The 25564-nt window shown below is 46.8% G+C and overlaps 1 protein-coding gene and 1 long non-coding RNA gene across 3 annotated transcripts in view; one reads left to right on the plus strand and one right to left on the minus strand.

The window, feature by feature from the left end:
- TUFT1 (tuftelin 1) overlaps window positions 1-6172 on the plus strand; it is a 45311-nt gene extending 39139 nt beyond the window's left edge. For both annotated transcript variants that reach the window (XM_034990032.1, XM_034990033.1), the window contains 4 exons: window positions 2052-2157; window positions 3221-3304; window positions 3939-4039; window positions 4587-6172. In XM_034990032.1, the coding sequence (XP_034845923.1) occupies window positions 2052-2157; window positions 3221-3304; window positions 3939-4039; window positions 4587-4653 (358 nt within the window). In that variant the 3' untranslated portion in view covers window positions 4654-6172. The remainder of the gene's footprint in view (window positions 1-2051; window positions 2158-3220; window positions 3305-3938; window positions 4040-4586) is intronic.
- Window positions 12-25421, minus strand: LOC118000349. Its single transcript, XR_004676435.1, has 3 exons — window positions 24669-25421; window positions 1829-2061; window positions 12-1137 (listed from the first exon to the last, which is right to left on the minus strand). It is a non-coding gene; the product is annotated as an uncharacterized LOC118000349 (long non-coding RNA).
- Between the last annotated feature and the right edge of the window lie 143 nt (window positions 25422-25564).

Consider the following 25564-nt stretch of genomic DNA (forward strand, 5'->3'; position numbering starts at 1 on the left):
GAGGGCGGGCCACGCAGCCTGCAGCTCTGTGCGGCCAGGCCTGGGGAGGAAGTTCCAGCTCTGACTCATGGGTGGCTGCTCTGGGTGGGGTCCCGCCCAGGGAGAGACTGTTTGGGAGGCTGCCATCTCTGAGGAGGTCGTTTTCCGTGGAGTAGGAGCCTAGGAGAAGGCTTGCATGGTGTTGGAACGAGGTGGGGCGAGAGCTGGTGACGGACCTGCCGCCGGGGCTCGCCGGATGCCGCCGTGGCAGTGGCAGTGTGTCTGGGGGAGGGCTGCACGTCCCTCCCCCAGACACAAGGCCGGCTGTAAAGTGTTTGAGGGTCAATCAGACAACTTCCTCACAAGTCATGCTTCGAAAAACACAGCGAGCGGCGTCATGAAGAGATTCTCAACTTCCTGTCACTGGAAGCTGCCGCACCTGAGAGCCGGCATCGGCCGCGGCGTGCAGGGGGTCTCTGGGATCCTCTTCCACCCCAAGGTTTTCACGCATGCCGTCTGATCAGAGATCAGAGGCCCTACCAGGGAAACCTGCAGAGCAAAGAGTAGGCCATTTGGGACCGTCAAGATTTGGGAAATTGTTTATGCTGCTGGCTACTAATAAATAAGGCCTCAAATGTAAATCAAAGTTAACAGCAGCATGCTGGGCCTGCCCTCCGTGGTGTAAGTTAGATCTTTTTAAGTTCAACGGACGTCACCTGGAGGGCCTTCTAAGGCATTGCAAGATTAACAGACATGATCCCTTTTTTTTTTAAGACTTTATTTATTTATTTGACAGAGATAGAGCATGAGAGAACACAATCAGGGGGAGCAGCAGAGGGAGAGGGAGAAGCAGGCTCCCTGCTGAGCAGAAGGAGCCCGATGTGGGACTCGATCCCAGGACCCCGGGGTCATGAACTGAGCCGAAGGCAGACGCTTAACCGACTGAGCCACTCAGCCGCCCCAACAGACATGATCCTTGCCCCCTTGGACCCTGCAGTCGGTGGGGGGCATCTTCTCTCCTTTGGGATAACCTCAGTCTAGGCATGGGACATGCAGACATTTTATTGTCACCTCCTTTTGGGCTCGACGTCATCACGGAATTGTTTTAAATTACTCAGCACTCCTTCTTTCTCAGCAGTGGTGCTCATGGGCAGGTGGCTGAGAGGAAGCAGCAGGAGAAACAAAAGAAGACCCAGATAATCCAAACCAGAGGCTTGAGAATGGCAGGCGATGGCTATGCACCATAAACGTTAATTTTCTAAATAAAAGGAGACTGAGCAATAGGGCACTGGAGAGCTGAGGGTGGACTCTTAGATTGTTTGAGGCTTAGGGAGGATGTCGGGGCTCAGATTGCATTGTACCCCGCCCCCACCCTCACCGGGAGCACTGCCCTTCCAACAGCGCCTGTCTGCCTTCTCAGGCAGGAGCGGAGAGTGATGGGCACCAGCGGTCCTTCAGAGGTCTGAACTCCTGGAGACCCTGCCCAGTCGCCGGACCTCTGGGGATCTTGGCCCAGTTTGGAAGATGCAGAGGATATAGCAGTGTCTGGGAATCAGGAGACTTAGGAACACACCTGTGTGAAGAGGCTTTAAGGACCCGTAAATCTTATCTCCCTTTGACATAGAGTCCTTTCCAACAGCTTGACGGCATTGGGTATTAAACTCCCAGCTCCCACTTGAATCTTTCCAGGAATGAGGAGCTCATCACAGCTGAGGCAGTCCACATTCTGACAGCTTTGATGCTGAGAAAGTCTGTCCTGTGTTAGCATAAGGACTGCTTCCCTGGACATCTACCTATTGGTTCTAGTTATACCTTCTAGAGCATTCCAGAATGACTTACCCATTCTTACCTCTCTGAGCTGCAATGTCCTTGTTCAGACTAGCTGATCTCTAGTGAGGCTTCCACTGTGTTGTTCCAAGGTGTCCCGAGCACCTCCGCCCCATGGCAGACCACTGGGGCATCAGGCAGAGGGGATCCAGTTCGTGGAAGCCCCCAAGCCCAAGGTTCTTCCTGTGACTGGGTAGAGAAGGCATTTTTTCCCCTCGCCTCAGCTTTCTGGTCTTAATGCCCAGGGCTGCCAGTCTGGAAAAGGAAGTGGCTGGGTTGCGGGAGAAGATCCACCACTTGGATGACATGCTGAAGAGCCAGCAGCGGAAAGTGCGGCAAATGATAGAGCAGGTAAACAGGGCCCGTGTTACCACGCGTCACCTGCTCGGGAAGTCACCACATGGAGCCCAGCCCTGTTTTCCTGTCAAGTCCATGCTTTTGCCATTCACTCTCTTGGGGAGCTTGGCTTATATTCCTTATATTAAAACATTTATGGCTACCAATTACTAGGTTTGGGTGATTGGGATTTGCTTTTCTCCCATCTTTCCCCTATGGTTTTAGTCATTTGCCTTTGCTTTCCAATGGGAAAAGAAGGAAAAAGTTAGTCTCTCTTACACTTTGAAGAGGGCTGGTAAATGAATAATGAAGTCACAATAAACTCACTTATCTGTGTGCAGATTATCAACCTTTGTACCTCTCGGCAGATTTTCTGCCTTTCCCCACCGGAGCTTCAGGGTAGCGTACTCAGGATATGGCATTTTGCAGAATTGTCTTGAGAACTTAAAACCCTCTAACTGGGAGGGCATATTTGCTGCATGTCAGCTCCATGAGTACTAGGATTTTTCTGTTTGGTTCACTGCTATTTCCCAGTGTCTAGAACAGAGCCTGTCACATAGTAAGCACTCAACAAATATTTCTTTTTCTTTTCTTTTCCTTTTTTAGATTTTTATTTATTTATTTGAGAGAGAGAGCACAGGGGAGGGACAGAGGGAGAGGGAGAAGCAGGCTCCCCGCTGAGAAGGGAGCCCCGACGTGGGGATTAATCCCAGGGCTCTGGGATCATGACCCGAGCCAAAGGCAGACGCCCAACCAACTGAGCCACAGCGCCCCAACAAATATTTCTTGAATGAATAAATAATTTGTATTTCCCAACATCAAATGGAATGGGTTTTGAGCCATCCATGATTTTGGATCATCAGGGTGGTGTTCTCACAACCCCTCCCCTCATGCCTGGGATAATCAAGAGCTCAATATTGACTGAAATGAGGCTTTTCTAGAAAAGCTAAGCAAGTTGTGTAAGAGGTGCAAAAGTCTGCCTTATGTTTCTGCTGGCTCCCCAGCAGCAGAGTGAAGTTCGACGAGTGTGTACTGAGTCATTTCAAAATGAACCCCATTTTCTCCCACATCTTTGTAGCTCCAGAATTCAAAAGCTGTGGTCCAGTCAAAGGACAGCACCATCCAGGAGCTCAAGGAGAAAATCGCCTACCTGGAAGCAGAGGTGTGTGCACTGGGCAGCCCTGGGAAGGGAGCAGGCTCTTGAAGACAGGACTGTACATAGGGAGGTAGAGATTCTGGAGAGCTCTTCGTCCTGTCTGGCTGCTGCTGGGAAGTGAGTATCTGGGAAGATTGTTGACGTGCAGTTCAGTTGAGTCAGTGTTTTCTGAGAACCTTCAGGGAGTTACGGTGGTAAGACCTGTCCCCACTCTAAAGGGGCACATCGTCCCTGTGTGAGCTGCGTGCCATGGGCTTAGCAGAGGAAGTGACAGTGGAGCTGGGCTGTGAAGGGGGAGGCGTTCTGTAGGAGGGGTCTTGTCTTCTCCACGGCTAAGGTGATGGCCTCGATCAGCTCACGAGTTCTTCTTAGTCTAATTTCCGCCTTTCCTGAGAGCTGGGGAGGACAGCAGGGAAGGATCGGTGTTGCACATAGTTCTTGAGGGGAGGAGGCAGGAGCGAGAACTGGAGGAAGAGGGTGGTTGGGAGTGGTGAAGATGAGGGGTGGGGGGAGAGGGCAGCCCGGTGGTGGCACGCATGGTAGGGGTGGCGGTGACTGCAGCACAAACAGGTGCAGAGACCAGAATGAGCTAGTTAAATGTCACAAATGGCCAACTCTGACCCCACAACTTGTATTACAGAATTTAGAGATGCATGACCGGATGGAACACCTGATAGAAAAGCAGATCAGTCATGGCCACTTTAGCACCCAGACCTGGACCAAGACTGAGAACCTGGGCAGGTGAGTGGGCGTGCCTGTGCTGGGGCCTGGTGAGAAGTGAGGGAAGAGGGACAGAGCCGTGGGAAGGAAAGCTTTAGTGCTGAGGCAAGGGTAAGGCTCTTTTAAATCCCGCTTATGCTCACAGTCTCTAATCTGACCTGTTCTCCACCTGAACCATTTTCTAACCAGGTCAGAGTAGAGCCTGATAGCACAACGCCAAGGAGGCCCATGAACAGCCTCTGGACACAGATGGACCCCCTGCAATTGTTTGCAAAAATCATGAAGGTGTAGCAAGTGTGTATTTCTAGAGAGAGGGCCTTTTGTTTCTAAGAGACTCACAAAAAGGTCCCAGACTTTGAAAAAAGTCAAGACTCACAGCTAGACCCGCTTCTCAGTCCCTGTGTTTCCATCACCCCTGCCCCCCAGACAGCAGCATGACCCCCCATATCTTCTCTTCGACGCTGCTGACAGTCAGTGTTTCGAAGTGGACGCGAGGGGGCCGATGCGGGAGGTGGCTGCGTGCGGGGCGGGCAGCAAGCAGCACTCAGTGTTTCTGGCTTTCTTTCAGCGTGAGGATATCCAAGCCCCCCAGCCCTGATAAGCCCCTGCCTCTTATCCGAGTGGTGGAAACATGAGCGGGAGGAGCCGGATGCTGCTCTTGGTGCTACCTGTCGCCTGCGGAGAAGCCCGCCAGCCCCGCAGGCTCTTCGCCCCGACTTCGACTTCCTGGCCGCTCCCGGGCTGCACTCAGGGCTGGGCAGTTCACGTGTCCCACTCTTCCCAAACTCCTGTCCCCCGTCTGCTGGGCAGACAGAGGATGAACACCTCCTCTGGACACCGCAGCCCTCTGGAGGACACTAACCGGCCAGCAAGAGCCAGGGCAGTATCCTTATTCCTGTAGTTAGTGTTTTTCTCTGTAGCAGAGCCTCCCTTCTCCTGTAGACTGGAGCTCAGCTGGCCCAGAATCCAGGCCGTCACTGGGTTGGGAGACTCACCCGGCGATGCCAGAGGCACCACTGTCCACAGCTATGGGAGGGCGGCCTGGGGGAATGAAGTTCCCTCCACAAACACGGCTCAGCTCTTTGCAACACGTTGTTTGTTTTCCCACTCGCTCCGCCCTTAGCCCCTGCAGACCCGGGCCTCCTATGGACAGACACGGCGGCCTGTCATGGCCTGGGCAGAGCCAGCGAGCCTCAGCTTTGACCGGCCAGCCTTGTCTTCCTGGGAGAAGGAAATGTACATTCCGGGAGTAGCTTTTAGTGGAAAGATTCTGTAGGGCCCCAGGTAGTTCCGTGTGACTCCTCTCTGCTGGGAAGCCTCCCGGCATCTCAGGGTTTTCCCCTAAGATGCAGTGCAAGGTACACGTCCGTCTTCTTGACTCAAGAGCCTAAAAACTGTTTTCACTGGGTTACATCAATTTCAGTGAAACTCTCATTGTATTTATTTTGCTAAGTTATTGGTGTTTTTCTTTACATCTCACAACGGATTTAATACCAGAGTTTTACAGCCTTCTCTTGTGGTGTTTGGATTTGCTCCGTGCTGGGAAAAATGTGTTCCCACTGGACTTGTTGATTTCAGAAGTAAATCTTTTTCTCTTTTTCTCCTACCTCCTTCTTTCCCTTCCTCCTTCAAACCTGATCTGAACTTCAGGAAGGCAAGCATATTTGCCCTGAGGCTTTGGGGTCTGAGTGTGTGTTGTTTGGGGGGAAGGGGTGATCAGGACTCTCTTGGGTGGGATTGAGTTCTTCTTCTCAGCCCTCTGTACCCTCTGCTCCACAGTCGGTCTGTTTTTCTGGCTCTGAATGACCCTGACACTCATCGTGTTTTCTTTAGGGCTCTTCCTGCAGCCTCAAGGAGGAGATAAGCATCAGAATGTGGTACTGTAGGGCACAGAAACATTCAAAGTCAACATGGATCAAGTCTTTAGGTTCTACTTGGCTCAAAACCAGAAGCCCGACGTCTGTGTGTTTCTGTGTGTCAGGACTGGGCTGACAGGCTGGTGCTATCCAGAATGCTGTTCTGGTGTTCCTCATTCACTTTCCTCATTTGTAAAAAGAGGGGTCCGGATGGTCTCCATGGGCCTGTCCAGTTCTGATGTTCTTTCCTGTGGCATAGTCTTTGTATGGCAAACTTAATAAAATATGTTAATGTGTCTCTTTGAGCTGCTGGCCTGTTCCCCTGCCGCCCAACCCCCCCCCAACACCCCCAACTTTCCTGGGAGGATGAAAAAACATGATTTTAATGCCTGTTGAAGATGGGCCCCCTGTTGTCCACATCTGGAAGGTGTGGGTCAGACAGCCCAAACACTAAAGGACCGTGGCATTCAGAGGAGTTAGAATGTCCCTCTTAAGCAGCTCAGCTTTGTGGGTTGAGTCTTCACTGTAGGAGGTGGCCCTGTCTGGGGTGGTGGCTTTGTGGGAGCCCTAGGCTTGGCCAGTGTGTGTCCTCCTCGATGGGAGAAGAACTGGTCACAGTGGAGGTCCTGTGACTACTTAGAGATTCACCAATCAGCATGGGAGGAAATGGAGCCACTCCAGGCCCTTGGCGGAAACGCCAAGGCTTTGGAAAAGCTGACAGCAGCCGTTTAAGGGTTTCGTGTTCGGCTTTCTCTGGGCATCGTTCAATTAGTCCACTGCTCTTTTTCTTTCTTCCTGCCAAGAATGTAGTTGACTGCAGAGCCCCCAGGGGCATAGCCAAGTTTACACAAATCTTTTCTAGACCAAAGAAACTAGAAATGCAGCCCCCTTTGTCCCTGGCCCCTTCCTTCCCCTTCAATGGGAAGAACGGAAATTTTTCTCTTAGGACTCTTCTTCCCCCTTCTGCTTGTCAGCTACTTCACACCCCAGGTTTCAGAATGCATTGGAAACCTTCCATTCCAGACCTGGGTTTGTCTTCTGACAGCCCAGGGTTCTCGTCTTTCTTTGGCAGTCTTGCTTGGCAGGGGTATAGCTAGACTGTGCTTGTTCGCAGAGTGTGAAGAGGGTGGAAGTGGGGTGGGGTTGCCTGTGGCGCCAAGACTTGCAAGGCTGGAAGGCAGGAGTGAGGGTGCTGCCATACAGGGAAAGGGAGGCTCTCAAGCTGCGCCTCCAGGGCGTGGTGGGAAGAGCAGAGACTCGGACTGGAGAGAAAGAAGGGGTCTGGAGACTAGAACTGGGGCTCTGAGAGGGTCCTTGGACCGAGACGTGCCTCTGCTGTGTATTTGCCACAGTCTAGTTGTATCACCACCGAAAGGAGCAGGGGCTTGCCCCCGAGGCTAAGGAGCAACTCTCGACTCTCGGAAGAGAAAGCCCTGGGAAAGATCTTTTATACCTCTGCCGCCTTTTCAATGGAGAGCCGAGACGGGAGGAGGAGATGGAGCCCAGAGCCTGAGGAAGGGTGTGGTGAGCAAGCGGCTCCTGATTTCAGCAACCTGTTTATTGCCTGTGTTAGGTCACTGGTAAGCCAACTCTTCTGCGCAGCTTGAATATTTTGTGGAGCGAAGATTGAATCTGCCTGCCCGGGACCTTTGCCACGAAGGCCTGTTTCTTTGTGCTGGGTGCTTAGAGCTGCCCGGACATGCAGCCGTCAGCACCCAGCTTCCTGCAAGCCTGCATCAGCCCCGACGTGGGAAAAGAAGGTTGCAGGAGCACCCCTTGCCTCCTGCGTGAAAAGCCCGGGAGGGACATGGTATTGCAACCAGGAGGTGCATGGCAACTTTTTAAATTTGTATTTATTTGAGTTTTTATTTAAGTTCCAGTTAATACACAGTGTAATATTGGTTTCAGGTGTACAATTTAGTGATTCAACATTTCCATACATCACCTGGTGCTCATCTCTGCACTTCTTAATCCCCATCACGTATTTAACCCATCCCCCCACCCATGGCAACTTTTTAAAAAAATATTTATTTATTTGGGAGAGAGAGAGCACGAGTGGGGAGGAGAGGGAGAAGCAGGCTCCCTGCTGAGCAGGGAATCCGCTGCGGGGCTCGATCCCAGGACCCCAGGATCATGACCTGAGCCAGAGGCAGTCGCTTAACTGACTAAGCCACCCAGGGGCTCCTCAGCAACTTTTTTTTTAAAACGAAATTTCTAAAGCCCAAAGTTGATTCGCGCATCTTCATCTCTATTTAAAAGACTCTTTCACTATGAAGTGTTCCAAGATTTACCCTGGAAAGATGCTTTGATACAATATGGCTTAAAACAATTTGACCAAGGAGGGCAATGTCCCTCGGGGTCCTGAAGCAGCTCTTCCTCTTTAATGAGCTCTTCAGTATGTGTTGCTGTTTTTTGTGGGGCTTCTAATAATCCCCTGGGCTCCCTCATTCCTCAGAGCCAAGCGTTGCAGAGCTGGGGCTTGAGCTTGTTGAGGCTCTGACCCAACAGCAGATGTTATCCTAGGGCCCTTGGACTCTTTCATGCTTGATTTAGCACTCTGGCTTTACAAGGAGAGATTGTGTCCTATCTTCCCTGTCCCAGTTCTAAGCACCGTGGCCTTGAAACTCAAAGTTGGAGACCTAAATATTCCCTAGACCCTCTTTCTCCAGGCTGAGGACAAAGGAGACGTTTTTTACAGGTGAGTAATTGCTAGCTCCATGTGCTCTGCGGGTTGGCAGCGAGACTTCTTTGAACTCTGAAATGTGTGTGGCCTTTCTGCCACAATCTCTCTTCCCCTGGAGCCTTCTGGGACATGGGACTGACGGTGGACGGTGACAGGATAATGCATTCCCTGACAAGGTCTTGGTCACCAATTGTAGGCCACAGGATCTCAGTCAGCTGAGGGGGAAAGAAGTCACTCCCCCCTCATCACTTAATCGGCCAATTCGGTGCTAGGCCTCTCCTCCCTCTACCCAGAATACTGTTGTCTGCAGCAGTTTTGGGACCCTTATGCCTGTTTTTTGTCTATCTGTATGTGTTTGTGTGTGAGTGGGCCTGCTATGGAAAACATACTGTGGGGAAAAAATTTGAAAAACACTGGTGTTTAGGAAAAGCTCCATTTTCCACCGACGTTTCCTCTGTACACACAGGACACTTCACTTCACCGAACGGGTAGGATTTTCCCCACACCAAACCACTGAGGATACCCGCTGGGTGTCCTGCAGTTTAACTCCATTCTGACACCATCTGCCTGGAGACACCGTCCTATCCCTCAGGGTAAGGGCTCAGCCCACAAGGCTGCTCCCCACTTCAGATGCCAATCGCAAGTAGCAGGTCCCCAGGTTCCCACAACTTCTGTCTGACTTGGCTACAAATTGGAGGTTCCCACAACCCCTTCTTTAGCTTCGATTCATTTGCTAGAGTGGATCGCAGAACTCAGGGAAACACTGAAGTTTACCAGTTTATTACAGGACATGATAAAAGATACAGATGAAGAGATACCTAGGGCGAGGTCTGGGAAGGTCCCGAGTGCAGAAGCCTCTGTCCCCATGGAGCTGGGGGGTGTGCCACCCTCCAGGTGTGCATGTGTTTGCCGGCCTGAAAGCTCTTGGAACCCCATATTATTGGGGGTGTTTGGAGGCTTTCTCAAATAGGCATGGTCCATTATTAACTCCATTTCCAGGCCCTCCCCTCTCTGAAGAATGGGGGATGAGGCTGCAAATGCCAAGCTTCTAATCATGGCTTGATCTTTCTGGGGACCAGCCCTCATCCAGGAGCTTGCCCAGAGTCGCCTCACGAGAACAAAGATGCTCCTGGTGTTCTTTTATCATTAGGAAATCACAAGGGTTACAGGAGCCCTGTGTTAGGAACCAAGGCCAAAAACCAAATATTAGAACAAGAAATGTTCCCAATGCTCTTATCACTTAGGATATTACAAGTGTTTTAGGAGCTCTGTGCCAGGAGCTGGGAGCTGAGACCCATATATATATTTTTTCTATTATCTCACAACTGGTCTACAGGGCAGACCTCTCTTCTTGGATATATTGTAATCTCAGGGTCAGGAGGACAGAAATTGACTACCTTCCAAAATATCTCCCCTATTCTCTTTCTCTTTGTAAAAAGAGTCACTCTCTTCTGTGATTCAGGCTAGAGACTCTAAAGCTGTCTTTGACCCCTCTTTCCATTCCTTCATCTTTTGTGTCCAGTTGGTCAACATGTCCTGACGCTTCCTTGTTTGAAAAATCCCTCAGACTCGCCTCTTCTTGTGTCCACAGCCTTGTCTCAGCCAGTCTTGAAGGCTGGATTGCCTCAGAAGCCAGTGCCTGCTGGTTCCCTACCTTCTAGTCTAACCTACCCCAAGCCCATCCTCCTTACCACCATCATTTGAATCTTTCCCAAATACTAGTTTCATCCTATTAGCTGGGGTTATTCAGCCAGGATGAAAAAAGGCTGATGGGAAACAGGACAGTCTCCAAAGATGAAAATCTATCCTGTAGGAGGAGGGGCAGGTTTACTCCATTGGCTCCAGAGGGCAGAACTCAGGTCTGTGTGTGGCTTTGGTGTGAGACATCCAAGAAACAAAAGAATGCATTGACAAGGAGAGAGTCGACTGGACTGTCCTGTCCAGTTGGCAAGTTTCCCTGCAGACACCAGTAATAGCCCAATTAGAAAACACCCTGAAATATAAAATACCTAGAAATTGGAGTGCCTATGTGGCGCAGTTGGTTCAGCGTCAGACTCTTGGCTTCAGCTCAGGTCATGATCTCAGGGTTGTGGGCTTGAGCCCCGCAGTGGGCTCCACGCTCAGCAGGGAGTCTGCTTGAGTTTCTCTCTCCCTCTCTCTCTGCCCCCCCCACCCCATGCTCACTCGCTCTCAAATAAATAAATAAATAAATAAATAAATAAATAAATAAATAAATCTTTAAAAAGGTACCTAGAAATCGCCTTTATTGGAAATGTCAATGAGCAATGTGAAGACAATGACCAAATTTTGTTGAGAAATACGGGAAAAGTCAATGAAGAAAAACTTCCCTGGCTGGCAAAGTTAAGATTGTAAAGATGTCAATTCTTTCTTAATTTATTTTCAGGCTTTGTGTAATTACAGTGAAAATCCCAATAGAGTCCTTTTAGAATTGGATATAATTATTTTAAAATTTATCTGGAAGAATAAACAGGGGAGATGGCAAAGAAAATGTTGAAGACAGAGCTTAATTGGGAGAAGTATTAGCCTTGGCAGATAGTAAAACATTATATAGCTTATACATCAATTTAACAGACTGGCTAGGCAAAAATAGACCCAATTTTATATTAGCATTTAAAAAGAACAATGGGAGGGATGCCTGGGTGGCTCCAGTCAGTTGAGCGTCTGCCTTCAGCTCTGGTCATGGTCACAGGGTCCTGGGATGGAGCCCCATGTCGGGCTCCTTGCTCAGCAGGGTGTCTGCTCTCTCTCCCTGCTCTGCCTGTCACTCCCCCTGCTTGTGCTCTCTCTCTCTGACAAATAAATAAAATCTTTAAAAAAAATAAAAAGAACAATGGGGAGAAAGGCATTTGAATAGTTGGTTAAAATTTGGGGTGTTGGGGGTAGGTAGAGGACTCTATCCTTATATAGTACAACTAAATAAATTCCAGGTAAATTAAATATTACAAGTTAACTGTAGAAAAAAAATAATTTAATAACTGAGAGGAGATCCATTTAGAATTTTAGTACTAAAGGTCATGAAAGTATATGTCAATTATACCTCAATAAAAAAATTTTAATTCACAAAAATGTGAATTCTGAATTAAACTAAAGGCCAAAAGAATGAGGAATTATTAGTGACAGAGATGATGAAAATGTAATATTTTTACTGATAAGCTCAAACAAATTGATAAAAATACTAAGATCCCCTTAGTCCACTGGTCAATATAAGAATGGATAGTTCATGCACATATTTATTAAGCTTCCACTCTGTGCAGGCCATCTAGCCTTGGTCTGAGGATTCCAGTAGGGTGACAGCAGGCAGGGAAACAAGTGTGTCAAGTGGGATAATGGGGGTTGCAAGTCCAATTGGCTTAAGCAATAAAGGATCAGTCTTACGGTTCAGGTGACAGAAAAATCAAGAGACGCTGTAGGCCCAGGGAAGTGTTCATAGAATACTTTGAGGTCTCACTAAAGACCTGGGTTCATTCTGTTTCTTCTCTCTGCGCCAGAGATTTGTTGCAGTGCTTCTTGTAATAGTATGAAATGGGAAACAACACAAGTCCGACAACAGGGAAATGGGTCCAGTGCATGAGGATGTGGCTTCCCTGGGACATTCTGCATTCACTACAGATGGCCTTTATGAAGATTCTTTCGCATCAGAGAACAGTGCTGAGAATGTTAAGTGACAGAAAGTAGGGCACACCATTTTATGGACACTTACTACAACTTTGCAAAAGAAAAAAATGTTTCTAAAAAGGCTAGAAATAAATACTCTGAACCACTCATCATGCTAGTGCAGCGCGGTTTGTCGTTCCACTTGGTTTTTGTTATCTTGATTTCCAAATTTCCTATGGCGTTCATTCTTTTCTCTCCAGCAAGGCTGCTTCCCACACTGCCTTCGGCTCATGCGGGGATCAGTCCTGTCTTTGCACATTTTCTGGTGTTACTTCCTTCACCTGGAATGCCTTCCTCTTTTGACTTAGTAACCCATTAGATATTTACTGATAAGCAACACAAGGAAATTGTGCAGCGTATGGAAGATAACTTACATGAAAACACTTTGTAAAGTGCTTTACAGCTGTTAGTTTTTATTGTTAGGAATTAAAAAGGAAGAAGAGTGGGAGAAAGAGAAAGGCACCTATTATTTGCACAGTATTGTGCCAGGTGCTAAGGGAGGTCAGACTGGAAGAATCCAGAAGCTTACCATCTCGTCAGGTGGGTGGGGGATAAACAACAACACGTGGAATGCTAACATGAGAGAGGCCGTGAGAGAAGGATGGGGAGGATGTGGGGTTAGAAGAAGACCCTGAAGGATTTGGTCAGGTAGGGTCCCAGGCAAAGAGAAAGCCCGAGTTATAACTAATCAGCCTGTGCGGGGGGTGGTGGGCACAGCTGAAGAGTCCTGCAGAGGAAAAGTAGCGGGGGACTAGGGTGGGCACTGCCCCCAGAGTCTGGACTCTGATCTTTACAGCAACGGCTCTCCAGTGGAGTTTTTAAAAACCAGTATGATGGTTTCAGGGGGCCAGGGGTCTTCACTTGTTCAACACTGAATCCCTAGTGTATAGAAGCGTGGTTCCTGGCACACAGTAGATACTCAATAAATGTTAGTTGAAGGGAAGTGAAAATGAAGGCTAATCCCAAAAAGGTAGATGACACAGATTGAAAGGTAAAGGCTGGTGGCAGACAAGTTAACAGATGGCTAGGGCACCTCCAGATATGAAGTAATGAGAGACTGACTTGGGCTAAGGGCCACGGAACTGGAAAGTAAGGGACTGCTGGGAGAGTCATTTGGAAAGATGGGATAGGTCCTGGTGACCAACTGAACGCAGGACATGGAGAGAAAAGAATCAGAGATAACATCAAGGAAAGTCACTTATGCTTCCTCTGCCAGGAAGTCTTCCCAGAATTCTCAAGCCCATGCTGTGTGTTCCCTTTCCGAGCACAACACAAATAATCTGTATCACCCCGTTTTAGGGTGTAAACATTATAATCCAGACTTTGCATATGTTTCCCCAACTAGACTGCAAGCTTTTAAAGGTCAGAGGTATCTCCCATCCCCCCAATGCCCGACCCTACTGCTGCCACAAAATAGATGCTCAGTAAGTCTTTACTGATTTAGCAGAAACCTGTATTCTCCTCTGTGCTGAAGAGGGCACTTTACTTTTTTTTTTTAATTGTTTTCATCTTCTCTCTTAGTTGGTTCCAGGGAGTGAGGAGGAGGTACATCCTGAGTACTAATAGTTTTCCCATGGAAAAGTCAAGTGCCAACTATTGGTATTGCCACCAGCAATGAAGAATTTCATCCATTCATTTGTTCTTATATCGGGTTTGTCATAGGGGAAATAGTGTAGCATAGAGCCTAAGCCCAACATGGGCTTTGGATCTTCCTTATAATCTTAGATCTGTCATTTACTGGCCATGCTGGTTTGGAAAATGTATATAATCTCTCTTAGCTTTAATTTCCTCATCCATAAAATCAAGATGATAATGTCTACCTAATAACATTTACTGAGTGTTTACCATGTGCCAGGCACTGCCGTTTAATTCCCATTTTACAGATGAGGAAATGGATATGCAGAGAGGGTAAGGATGCACAGGTAGGAAGTGTAGAACCAGGAGCCGGTCATAGGCCATCTGATCGCACTGCTCTCGTGCTTGGTGCTGTGCTTTATAACCTCATAGGTGTGGCGGTGGTCAACACAAAGCCAGACGGAAGGATCACATGCCACGTGTCTGGCACACGGCAGACACTGGATATGCTAATTTTGTTAATATTTTTGAGCATCTAACATGTCAAAGGTAAAGGCTTAGGCTTTGGGTATGTGAACAGGCAAGGATACACTCTGCCCTCAAGTTGCTACCAGTTTGGTAGTGCCACCAGATATTTGTGGGCCAAGAGGCAAACAGACAATCGTAAACTACCACTGCTAAAAGAAACCACACAAAGCATAGAACTTCCTCACTTGACAGGAGAACATTGAGGCCCAAAGTGGGGGTGGGGGTAAGTGACTCAAGGTGGAAGCTTGGACAAGAATCTAGATCTCCTACACTGGAATGCTGGGTCCTTGGCCTAAGAAAGTGTCCAAAAAAGGCAGGAGATGGTCCTTATCCAAGCTGTGTGCACTTACAAAGCAGCTTTCCTTGGGGAGCAGAAGATGGGCTGGGGCTGTCATAGACAGGTGGAGAGAAGCCCATCAGATCTTCTCTGCTCACCTGGCTCACCAAGTCTGCAACTCTTTAGCATCATCATGTCTTTCTAAACTTCAAATGGCAACTCCCTCTTCCTTCCTTGTCTTCCAGTGAGGATGGGAGTTCCATTCCAGGCTACTTCCCTAACAGGGATGTGTCCTTGGCCAAGTGACAGAATCTCTCTGATCCTTGGGTTCCTTTTCTTAAAAAAAGAAAAAAGCCAAAAAAAAAAAAAAAGGTTGGTTGGACCAAGGTCCCTTTCAGTTCTAAAATGGCGTGGGTCTTGTGGGGAATGCATTCAGAGCACATTTACTCAGTAAACCTGAAAAAGAGAACTTTTTATTTTGCCAAGTGGAGGTACCGATGCACCTCAGGTTGCAGCCACAAGAGGGCAGCAGGTCCCCAAGCACCTGCGCAGGTGGCCGCGGTGGGCGCTGCAGGAAGAGAAGAAGCAGGCTCTCTCTTAGACCTTGCCTGGAGTCCCGGGAGTTTTCCTGTTGTAAATGCCAAACTCACTTCTTTAGCAAAGGGCAGCCAGCCAGGTTGGGGCGAGACAAGGGAGCAATTTTGCAAATTAAGTCTAGCACCAAAGAGATGAAAGACCAGGCCTAAAAAGAAATTGGATTCTAGGAAAGTAAGCATTTTATGAAAAATTGAAAATGCATCCCTGTCCTAGTTTAAGTTGCCTCTAGCTCACATCATCAGAGGCACAGCTTTGAGAAGAGCTGGGAGCATTTTACAGCCTGATAAAATGTTTGGCAGGCTAAAAGGTGATTTTAAAAACTTATTTTTGGGGGTGCCTGGGTGGCTCAGTCGTTAAGCGTCTGCCTTCAGCTCAGGTCATGATCCCAGGGTCCTGGGATCGAGCCCCGCATCGGGCTCCCTGCTCAGCGGGAAGCCTGCTTCTCCCTCTCCCACTCCCCCTGCTTGTGTTCCCTCTCTCGCTGTGTCTCTCCCTGTCAAATAAATAAATAAAATCTTTAAAAAAATAAAAACTTATTTGTGAGGCTCATGTGTTAGACCAGCATTTCCTAAAGCTACTTGAGAAGTTTCAGTTTATTTTGCTCATGTTTAGTAAGCCCTTACTCAGGAAAGAATTATTTCTGGAAGTTTCCAAAGAGCTCAGCCAAGCCAGCACTATTTTTTTTTTTTTTTGAGAGAGTAAAATAACCCAAAATATCATGTGTCATCGAATGAAGAGCACCAGCATGGGCATATTAATGTGTGGAAAGAGGAAGCTCGGTGAGATTGTTGAGGAGGGCTGGATACTGGCTTGGCTTATCCTCCTCAGAGTTCCAACCAGCAATAATCACATTTCAGATCATCACAAAAGCCCATAGATTCCAGATGACCTGCCCAAGGGCCTTTTCAAATATATAAAAGACCTCGACTCCTTGAGAAGACAATTCCCATTGGAGATTACAATCTTGCAAAACTTCTACAACACCCACAGAACAAAACCTTAAGGCTATGAGCCTTATATAGAAAGAGAATCTTGCTTCATTATCAGCGGTAGAGCTAGAGCTTCAATCCCCCCCTTCCCCCAACAGGGCCCATGAAGGGGTGATATTGGGATTAAGCTGCTCACTGCCTTACTCATCCAGCCTCATTTCTGGACCTCCACTACCTTGTGAGTTTCCAAAACACACTGTGTCCTTCCCCACCTCTCTGCTTTTGCATATCCTGTTCCCTCTGCCTGGCACTCTCTGCCTTGCCTTATTCTTCTAACAAGCTTCTATTCAACCTTCAAAACCCCACTCATGACACCGTTTGGTGAAGTCTTCCCTGACTCCCCTGAGAATCCCCAACAGTTAATCAGTGCTCCCATAGCAGCTGGTACAAAACTTATCCCATCTACAGTAATTGTTTGTTTTCATGTCTGCCTCTCCCCCCAGACCTGAGAATTCCTAATGGGCAGGGCTGATGATTTATCTCTGTGTCTGAGCCCTGGCCCAGTGCCTGGCACGTTGTGGACACTCAGCCAATGCCAGCTGAACAGACATGGATTCTCTTTCCTGTAACCAGCAGGGTGTTTTGCAAGGCGACTGACCAGGATCACAGAACAAAACAAAATCATTCCTGGAGGGAGCCCTGGAGCACTGCCCAGTATCAGGAGTTAAATGCAGAAAACTGCTAACATTCAATGTTTGTGCTTTGGAAGGCACACAGCATTCAAAGCTTAATGGAGGCCATTTGCCTAGAATCTATTTTAAGAAGAAGATTACAAGTAAGGAGAAATTTTCTGATCATGTGATTAAGATCTGGGACATGAATTTAAGGGAGTGGTGGGTGCTCCCTGTTGAAGATCTTCATAATCTATATATTTTGGAAAAGACTTTTTGGAGTGAGTAGGTTAAATATGAACAGAGACTTCTGATTATAAGTTTATGTAACAGAACTGCTCAGCTCTGGGCACTGGACATGGGGTGGGGCTTTGGTAGCTTCCGGTGGAATGACGTGGCCCTCCATGAATGGGTGTTGGGGTTGGATACATAACTGTCACTTCTCTGCACAGCTCCTCACAGCTTTGCCTCATTTGCAAACATCTGAGGGATTAGTAAATATTCGTAGATATGTGTTGTCAGTAAATAGACTTTGTGAGAGCTGCCAACACCTGCTGGTGCTAAGTGCTTGTGCTTCTCTCTGGCTCCCTCCGAGTCTTCCTCTCTGCCTCCTTGTCCCAAAGGCTTTTGGCATGAATGTGGGGAGATCCAGCTGTACTGAAAGAGGACTAGGAGACAAAGGAAGAAAGGGGCAGGTAACCTTCAAGGGGAAAGTAAGTGAGTATCGTAGTTCGTTCCATTCTGTGCAGGGGGTTCCCTTGCAGGGCACTTTTGGGGGATGGAATTTCTTGAACTGCACGTCAGTCAGAACAACAGTGGGTTTGAGAACAGAGGGAAGGATAACACATGAATGTGAAAGAATTGATTTCTGAGGCTAGGAAATGATTCTCACCCACAAATTAAAATGGGCAAAAGTCCAACATTAGGTTATCAGAGAGAACCATGAATTTATGTTATACATTTGTACCTTTTCAAGTTTAGTGCAATTCCTTCGTTGTATATCTTAAATAGCCTCACTATTTTATTGAAATGTTTTTATTGTGATAAAATAGACATAACATAAAACTTAACATTCTAGGGGCGCCTGGGTGCCTCAGTCGGTTAAGCGTCTGCCTTCCACTCAGGTCATGATCCCAGGGTCCTGGGATTGAGCCCCGCATCGGGCTCCCTGCTCAGGGGGGAACCTGCTTCTCCCTCTCCCACTCCCCCTGCTTGTGTTCCCCCTCTCACTGTTTCTCTCTCTGTCAAATACATAAATGAAATCTTAAAAAAAAAAAAACCCAAAAAACCAAAAACAAACTTAATATTCTAATGACTTTTAAGTGTACGATTCTGTGGCAATAAGTATATTTACATTGTTGTACAACCGTCACCACCATCCACGTCCAGGACTTCTTCATCTTCCCCAACTGAAACTCTGTACCCATTAAACACTAACTCCCCATTTCCTCCTTCCCCAGCCACTGGCAACTACCATTCCACTTTCTGTATAAATTTGAATACTCTAGGAATCATGTAAGTGGAATCATACAATATTTGTTCTTTTGTGACCAGCTGGTTTCACTTAGCACGTCTTTCAGATTCATCGGTGTTGTAGCATGTGCCTCACTGGGTTATCATTATTATTTTTTAGAGGGGGGGGAGGGGCAGAGGGATAGGGAGAGAGAGAATCTTAAGCAGGCTTCATGCCCAGCACAGAGCCCCATGCAGGGCTTGATCTCACAACCCTGATATCATGACCTGAGCCGAAATCAAGAGTCGGATGCTTAACCGACTGAGCCACCACTGTTTCATAAGTGTATCCTGCAAAATCTTATTTCTTAAGGTATCTCCATGTATAGATTAAGTAGGCATCATCATCTCTAGTTTACAGTCGGAGAAACTAAGTTGAAGAGAAGGTAAGAGCATCAGATGTGACTGGCTGCTTCTCCAAATCTATATCCCCCTGTACTCTCTCCCTCACACCCTTCTTTCTTTTGGCAGAGCCCCGATTTTGGTCTCATATTTACTGGCAAGCTATGCCAGGGACTACTCTTAGCTCCATGAGTAAGTCTTGATTAGTTTGAATCAATCACAGTAATTTCAGTTCCTTTGCCAATGACTGGTTTAGGTGATACACTTTTGGCCAATGAGACATGAGAGAAAGCTGATGCAAGACTTTTAGAAAGAGTTTCTTTGCTTTTACAAATAGACACAAAAAGAAACTTCCCATTTTCTGCTTCTCAAAGTGGTCACGTGTGTGCGTGACGCTTGGAGCTCAGCAGCCATTTTTGCCACCATGGGAGGAGTTAGCCAACTGTTGAAGTGGCAGAGGAGAGAGATGGAAGGAATCCGATCCTTGAGGATATGAATAAGCTGCTGAGTTAATCAACACTGGAACTCCCCACCTTAATCTTGTTATTTATGTGAGATCATAAATTTCCTTATTGTTTAAAGCACTTTAAAATTTTCTGTACTTGCAGCCAAAAACATACTGAATGACATGTTAAGGATTACAGCTAAACAGGAATGCAGAGGATGCAAGTCTCACTTCCTTTTTCCACTGGATGATGCTAATGACTCAGGATTGGTCTTTTTGCTATGTGATCTCCCAACCTACTGTATTATTTCTGAACTGTAGGCTCTGGGAAGTAATTTCTGGGAAAAAGGACCTGTGGAAAATTAAGTTCGATTTTGAGGAAAAAGTGGGGGGCACTGGAGAAAATGAAGAGAGACACAGATAACAGAGTGACAACTGCCTAGGGACTTAGGACTGGAAGGATGGTGAAAAATGTTATTTGAGCATGACCATCTGAAACATAACAGGTGTGGTGAGAAGGGCTGATGGAAAAAAGCCAGCCATTGTGGCTCTAAGAGCCAGGGAGCTTTTCTTTCCAATGGGAAGCCCAGCAAATCTCGGAGAGGTGGTATATAGCAAAGTGGGAGACAAGGGCATGATATGAAGATGGCCAGGTGAAGGGCTTTGAAACATTACAACCACAGGATGCTGCTAGAGAAGTAACATAATTATAACTACATACTAAGCTGACACCTAAGTTGAGCCCGTGGTAGATTGTACTAGCTACTTTTTATAGTTTACCCAAAAGCTTTCTTTAGGCATGTGACCTGGGTATGTGGCCCAGTTTTGGACAATCGTAGTTCTTCATTGTCCAGGCAACTTTAATTGGTCCAGGTGATGGGCACATGAAAGGGCCAAAGTCCTTCCCTCAGAAATAATACATGGATTTTGAGAAAAATTAGGTGTTTTTTGCTAATAGATAAAGAGAAGCAGAGATGAACAAAAATGAAAGGCAGATGAAAAAGAATTAGGTGGCCCTGAGTTCTCTGTGTCTGACCCTAAGGCTGTGGTTCCTATAGCACTTGGTTTAAATCAAGGAGCCATCCCAATGTGGCAGATTATATTTTTCAGCGACAGCCACCGTGATATAGCCCATCCCACATACTCTGATTATGTTGCAAAATTGACACTCTTCTCATCTAGTGGTTGTGTCTGTGTCCCCTCCCCTTGTACCTGGGCAGAACTTTGTGACCACCAGGACCAAAACAATATGGTAGAGTGATGTCATGTGACTTTCAATGCTGAGTCATAAAAATTCCATGCACTACTGCTTTATTCTTCCAGGACATTTGACTTTGGAACTCAGATACCACACTTGAAGAAGCCAAGAAGAAGAAACCACATGAAGATGCTATGTGTGGGGGTCAGGCCATCAGCCCCAGCTAAGTCCCAGCAGACAGCCAGCCTCAATGCCAGGAGTAAGACATTCCCAGATGACCTCAGCCATACAGTCCAACCCTTAGCTTTTGAGTCTTCCCAGCTGAGGCCCCAGGCACTGTGGGACAGAAACTAGTCATCCCCTATGTGTCCTATCTGAATTCTTGACCCACAGGGTCCATAAACATAATAAAATGATGGTTTCATGCCACTAAGTTTTAGGATGGTTTGTTATACAGCTACAGTTAACAGGAATACCCAGTGTCCTTAGTTATGTGAACCAACAAATTCTCTTTTTTTTTGCTTAAGCTAGTTGGAATTAAGTTTCTATCACTTGCAACTAAAAGACATTTGGTTCATATACCCTTTAGTCTGTAGGTGTTATTCACTTTGGCAAATCAGTTATTCAATTTACCAATAAATAAATAAAGAATTTTTCATGTGGTCTTCATGGAAAAAGTACAGAAAAAATAGTGAGGATAGAAGACTCAGAATTAGGAAAAAGGGTCTAAAAAAAGGGCCCTCTTTTTGTTTTCTTCAACCCATGAGTCTATGGGTAAGGACAGGCCTTATTGCCTCACTTAAGCCATTTAATTATTTTTCCCCTAGTGTTGAGTTCTGGCCACTGATCTGCTGAGTAACCTTTGAGAAGTCATCATACATTGCTGAGTCTATTTCTTTAGAGAGTGGTAGTGGAAGGAGCTATTTCTTCATCAGCAAAATGAGGGAATGGGGCTAGATGTGATATCCATTATTATACATACTAGTGATAACTATGTACTAAGCATTATGTTAGGTGTTTTTCACATATCACTCATTTTACTCCTATACAGCAGCTGTTACTAGACACTTTCTGGTCCCTTTTCTGGACTAAGATTTCATCAATACTCCTTCTCTTGTGCCTCTTACCCTCTGAGGACACGTCACGTGTGACAATTTCCTTGTTTTCCAGAAACTTACGTTCAGCTTAGAAAGGTAAAGCTGGACTAGACATCAAATTATTATGGTCTAAGCTGAGTGGCACCATAAATATGACAGGAATTACATTTGTTATCTGCTGCCATGTAACAGATGACCCACAATCTTAGCAGCTTAAAACAACACACGTGTATTATTTCATAGTTTTTGTGGGTCAGGAGTCTGGACTCAGCTTAGCTGAGTCCTCTGTAGGGTCTCACAAGCCTGCAATCAAGGTGTTGGCTGGGCTGTATTCCTTAGCGGAGCCCAGGATCCCCTTCCAAGCTTATGTGGTCATTGGCAGAACTTCTTATAGGCACTGGACTGAGGGCCCTATTTTCTTGCTATCAGCTGGGGGCAAGTCTCTGCTCCTAGAGGCTCCTGCAGCTCCCTGGCCTTCTCCACAGGCAGATCAGAACATGGCAGCTTTCTTCCTCAGAGCCAGCAGGAGACTCTTTCATCCTAGTCTGCTAAGAAGTGTTATATAATGTAACTGTCGGTATGGGAGTGACACACATCACCTTTGCCACGCTCTGTTGCGTAGAAGAAAGTCACAAGTCCTGCCCACAGGCAAGGGGAGGAGATTACACAAGTGTGTGACTCACTGGGAGGTTGTGGTAGTGGGGGGGGGGTGGTCACTGGAAGGTGTGTTTGCCACAGGAATTTAGAAAAAAAGATAAGTCAGAGAGAACAGGAATCCTCAAGGGAGGCTTTATGGAGGGACTTAAGCTGGAGTTTAAAGGAGGAGTAGAATTTAGACCCACAAAGAGGGAAAGAGAAGAGGCTGACCATCTAGGATCAGAGGACTATACACATATGAGCAAAGGTGTTAAGGTGGGGTTCTCATTTAAGTTAATGCCCACACAAAAACCTAATGGAAACCTGCTGACTTTTTACATCACAAAGGATGGGAGCAACTTCTTTTCTTTCTTTCTTCCTTTTTTTTTTAAAAAATATTTTATTTATTTATTTGAGAGAAAAAGAGAGAGAGAAGGAGAACAAGCAAGGGGAGCAGCAGAGGGAGAGGGAGAGGCAGGCTCCCCGCTGAGCAGGGAGCCCGACGCGGGGCTTGATCCCAGGACCCTGGGATCATGACCCGAGCTGAAGGCAGACGCCCAACAACTGAGCCACCCAGGCGCCCCTCTTTCTTCCTTTCTTTTTCCCCTTCCTTCCTTCCTTCCTCCCTTCCTCCCTTCCTCCCTTCCTTCCTTCCTTTTTAAAGATTTTACTTATTCATTTGAGAGAGAGAGCAAATGAGCAGGGAGGAGGGGCAGAGGGAGAAGCAGACTCCCTGCTGAGCAGGGAGCATACTCCAGGATCAAGACCTGAGCCAAAGTCAGACGCTTAACCCATTGAGCCGCCCAGGTGCCCCTCCTTTTTTTTTTAAAGTTATTTATTTATTTGAGAGAGAGCTGGGGGGAGGGGGTTTGGGGGGTGGGGGGGGTGTTGGGGGCGTGGGGGAGCAGAGTGAAAGGGAGAGTCTTAACCAAACTCAGGCTGAGCACAGAGCCCCAGGCAGGGCTCCATCTCATGACCTTAAGATCATGACCTGAGCCAAAAGCAAGAGTGGGATGCTTAATCAATTTAGCTGCCCAGGAGCCCCAGAACCTTTTTCTCTCTTTAACCAAAAGGAAGCTGGGTAGTGAAGAGAGTCCTGGCCGTTGTGTCAGAAAATTTGGGTTCATGGTTCAGTTCTGCTATAAACTAGCAGAATGATTGGGGCCTCTAAGCCTAGTTTACTGTGGATGCTTCTATTTACGTTGTGAGGACTTTGTAAGCTCTTGGGTGAGAAGTGCTCTGCAAACTTTCTGGGTCCCATTTCCAAAGGCAGCTTAAGTAAGTTCCAAGACCCGCTCTCTCCAAGGCCACACCGCTCTCTTGGAGTCCTCTTTCTCAGTCATCCTCTTTCTCAGTCCTCACCAGGTCTCTCTTGAAGTCTCCTGAATGGCTGGAGGGAGGCACTCCCCAGGTTCTGGCCTTGGCACCCTAATCACTTTGTTATCCACTCTGCCTGGTGCGCTCCTCCACCACCACCCACCACCCAGGGCCCACGCTCACCAATCCATGCTCGCGCCAGACCCCTTCCCCAGCACCGGACTCACACGTCCAACCAATGACTCATCCTTCCCTCCTGGATCTCCCCCAGACCCCTCAAATCTTCCTCGTACCCAGAACTAGACTCATTGCCCTCCCTGTGAGCCTCTTCCTCTTCTGCCTGGTTTTGGGAAATCACTCCATCAAGTCTGGGCTCTTAGGCCATTCTTTTCTGCCCCGCCCTCACACCTGAGCTCCAAGGGGTGCCAAGTCCTCTCTGCCCGGTGTGGCCCTCCCGTCACCACGGCCCATGCCGCCTCCCTCTTGTCAGTTCTCCTGGGAATCAGGGCACCTAGTTCTCAGCGGATCCTCCTGGCTCAGTTTGTTCTCCACACTTCCTACAGGATGAACTTTCTCAAGCACGAATTTAATAGTATGTCCGCTCTGCTTAAAAGCATTCAGAGGCCCCTAAATATTTGGGAATGTGATTCTTGCCCACCTCCTCTGTCCCCTCTGCTCCAGTCCTACTGAACTACAGTCACTTCTCACACTACACCATGTTCTTTCAAGTCTCTGGGTTTGAATGCACTGTTCCCTCTGGTCAGAAATAGCCCATCACACCTTCCTTCTCTGCCTTGCCGGCCCTTCTCATCCATGATTACTCAGCTTAGCTGTTCCGTTTTCAAGGCCCCTCCTATGGGCACTCTTGCCAGCTTGTGCAGGCCTTTATCACAACTCTCATTACTCCAGAGACCCAAAGCCTGTGGTGTAATTGTTTTTTTCTTTTGCTCTCTTTCTAGATTGTGAGTTCTCGAGAGCAGTAACGGTGTGTTATTTTAGTTTCTTATTTTGATTCTCTGATCACCTTTTCTTCCAGTCTGATCCTTTCTACATATTTTATGTATTTATTTTTTGACTAGGTAACACATTCATCTGTCTAAAAATTCAGAAGTTACAAAAAGCTATATAATGAAAAATCTCCTTTCAACCGCTGTCCCCACTCCAGTGGTCCAGTCCCCCTCCCCAGAGGCAATCAATATTATCAGTTTCTTGTGAATACTTCTAGGGATATAAATACTTCTAGAAATAAAAACATATCTATGGTTCCCCTTTTATACAAAAATGTTATCATGTTCTACAGACTGTGCTGTACCTTGTTTTCACTATGTACTGTATCCAGGAGATCATTTCATTTCAGCACGTAAAGAACTTCCTTATTCTTTATTTTCAGTTTTCCATTGTGGTTGTATCCTAAGTTAATCAATGAACATTAGGTTATTTCCAGTCTTTTGCAAATACAGATAATACTGCAATGACTATCTTCACAAAAATGTCACTTCACACATGTACAAGTGTGACAGTAGAATGAATTCCTAGAAGTGGAGTTGCCAGACCAAGGAGTATGTGCATTTGCGAGTTTCACCATGCCATACTGCCCTTCATGGAGTTTGTAGATAACATCTTATTTATCTTTGTATCCCTAGCCACCACTGCAGTCTAGAACAGAGCAGGCATTCAGTACATTTTTTGTCAAATAAACAAATGAAAAAAATAGCTCTTTCAGTGGAAGCTCCCTTTTTCCTTTCTTTGATGTCCTTAGTGGATAAATTCCTGCCCATTCAGAGCTCAGTTCAAACCAAATGATTGTAGAGTATTATTGTAGAGCAAAATTCTTATTATTCCAACTTGTATTATTTTCCCTATTTGTGCAGTTAGTTGACACCCTTCTTCATTAGGTTGGTTATAAAATAAGGTCATACTAACTTTTATGTTCTAATATAATAACTGAATCCTCATCCCACATACTGTGAGATGTCTTAATTATTCTACTACTCTCCTCCCCCACATCCTGAGCAATTGCTGGAAACCCATACATGGTTCCCAAATTCTTTCAGGGGGTTGCTTGTTGCTTGTTGCTTTTATTTTATTTATTTATTTTTTAAAAGATTATTTATTTGACAGAGAGAGAGACAATGAGAGAGGGAACACAAGCAGGGGGGAGCGGGAGAGGGAGAAGCAGGCTTCCCGCTGAGCAGGGAGCCTGATGCC

The sequence above is a fragment of the Mirounga leonina genome, unplaced genomic scaffold (assembly GCF_011800145.1).
Source record: "Mirounga leonina isolate KUSES-001 unplaced genomic scaffold, KU_Mleo_1.0 Mir_493, whole genome shotgun sequence".
NCBI lineage: Eukaryota > Metazoa > Chordata > Mammalia > Carnivora > Phocidae > Mirounga > Mirounga leonina.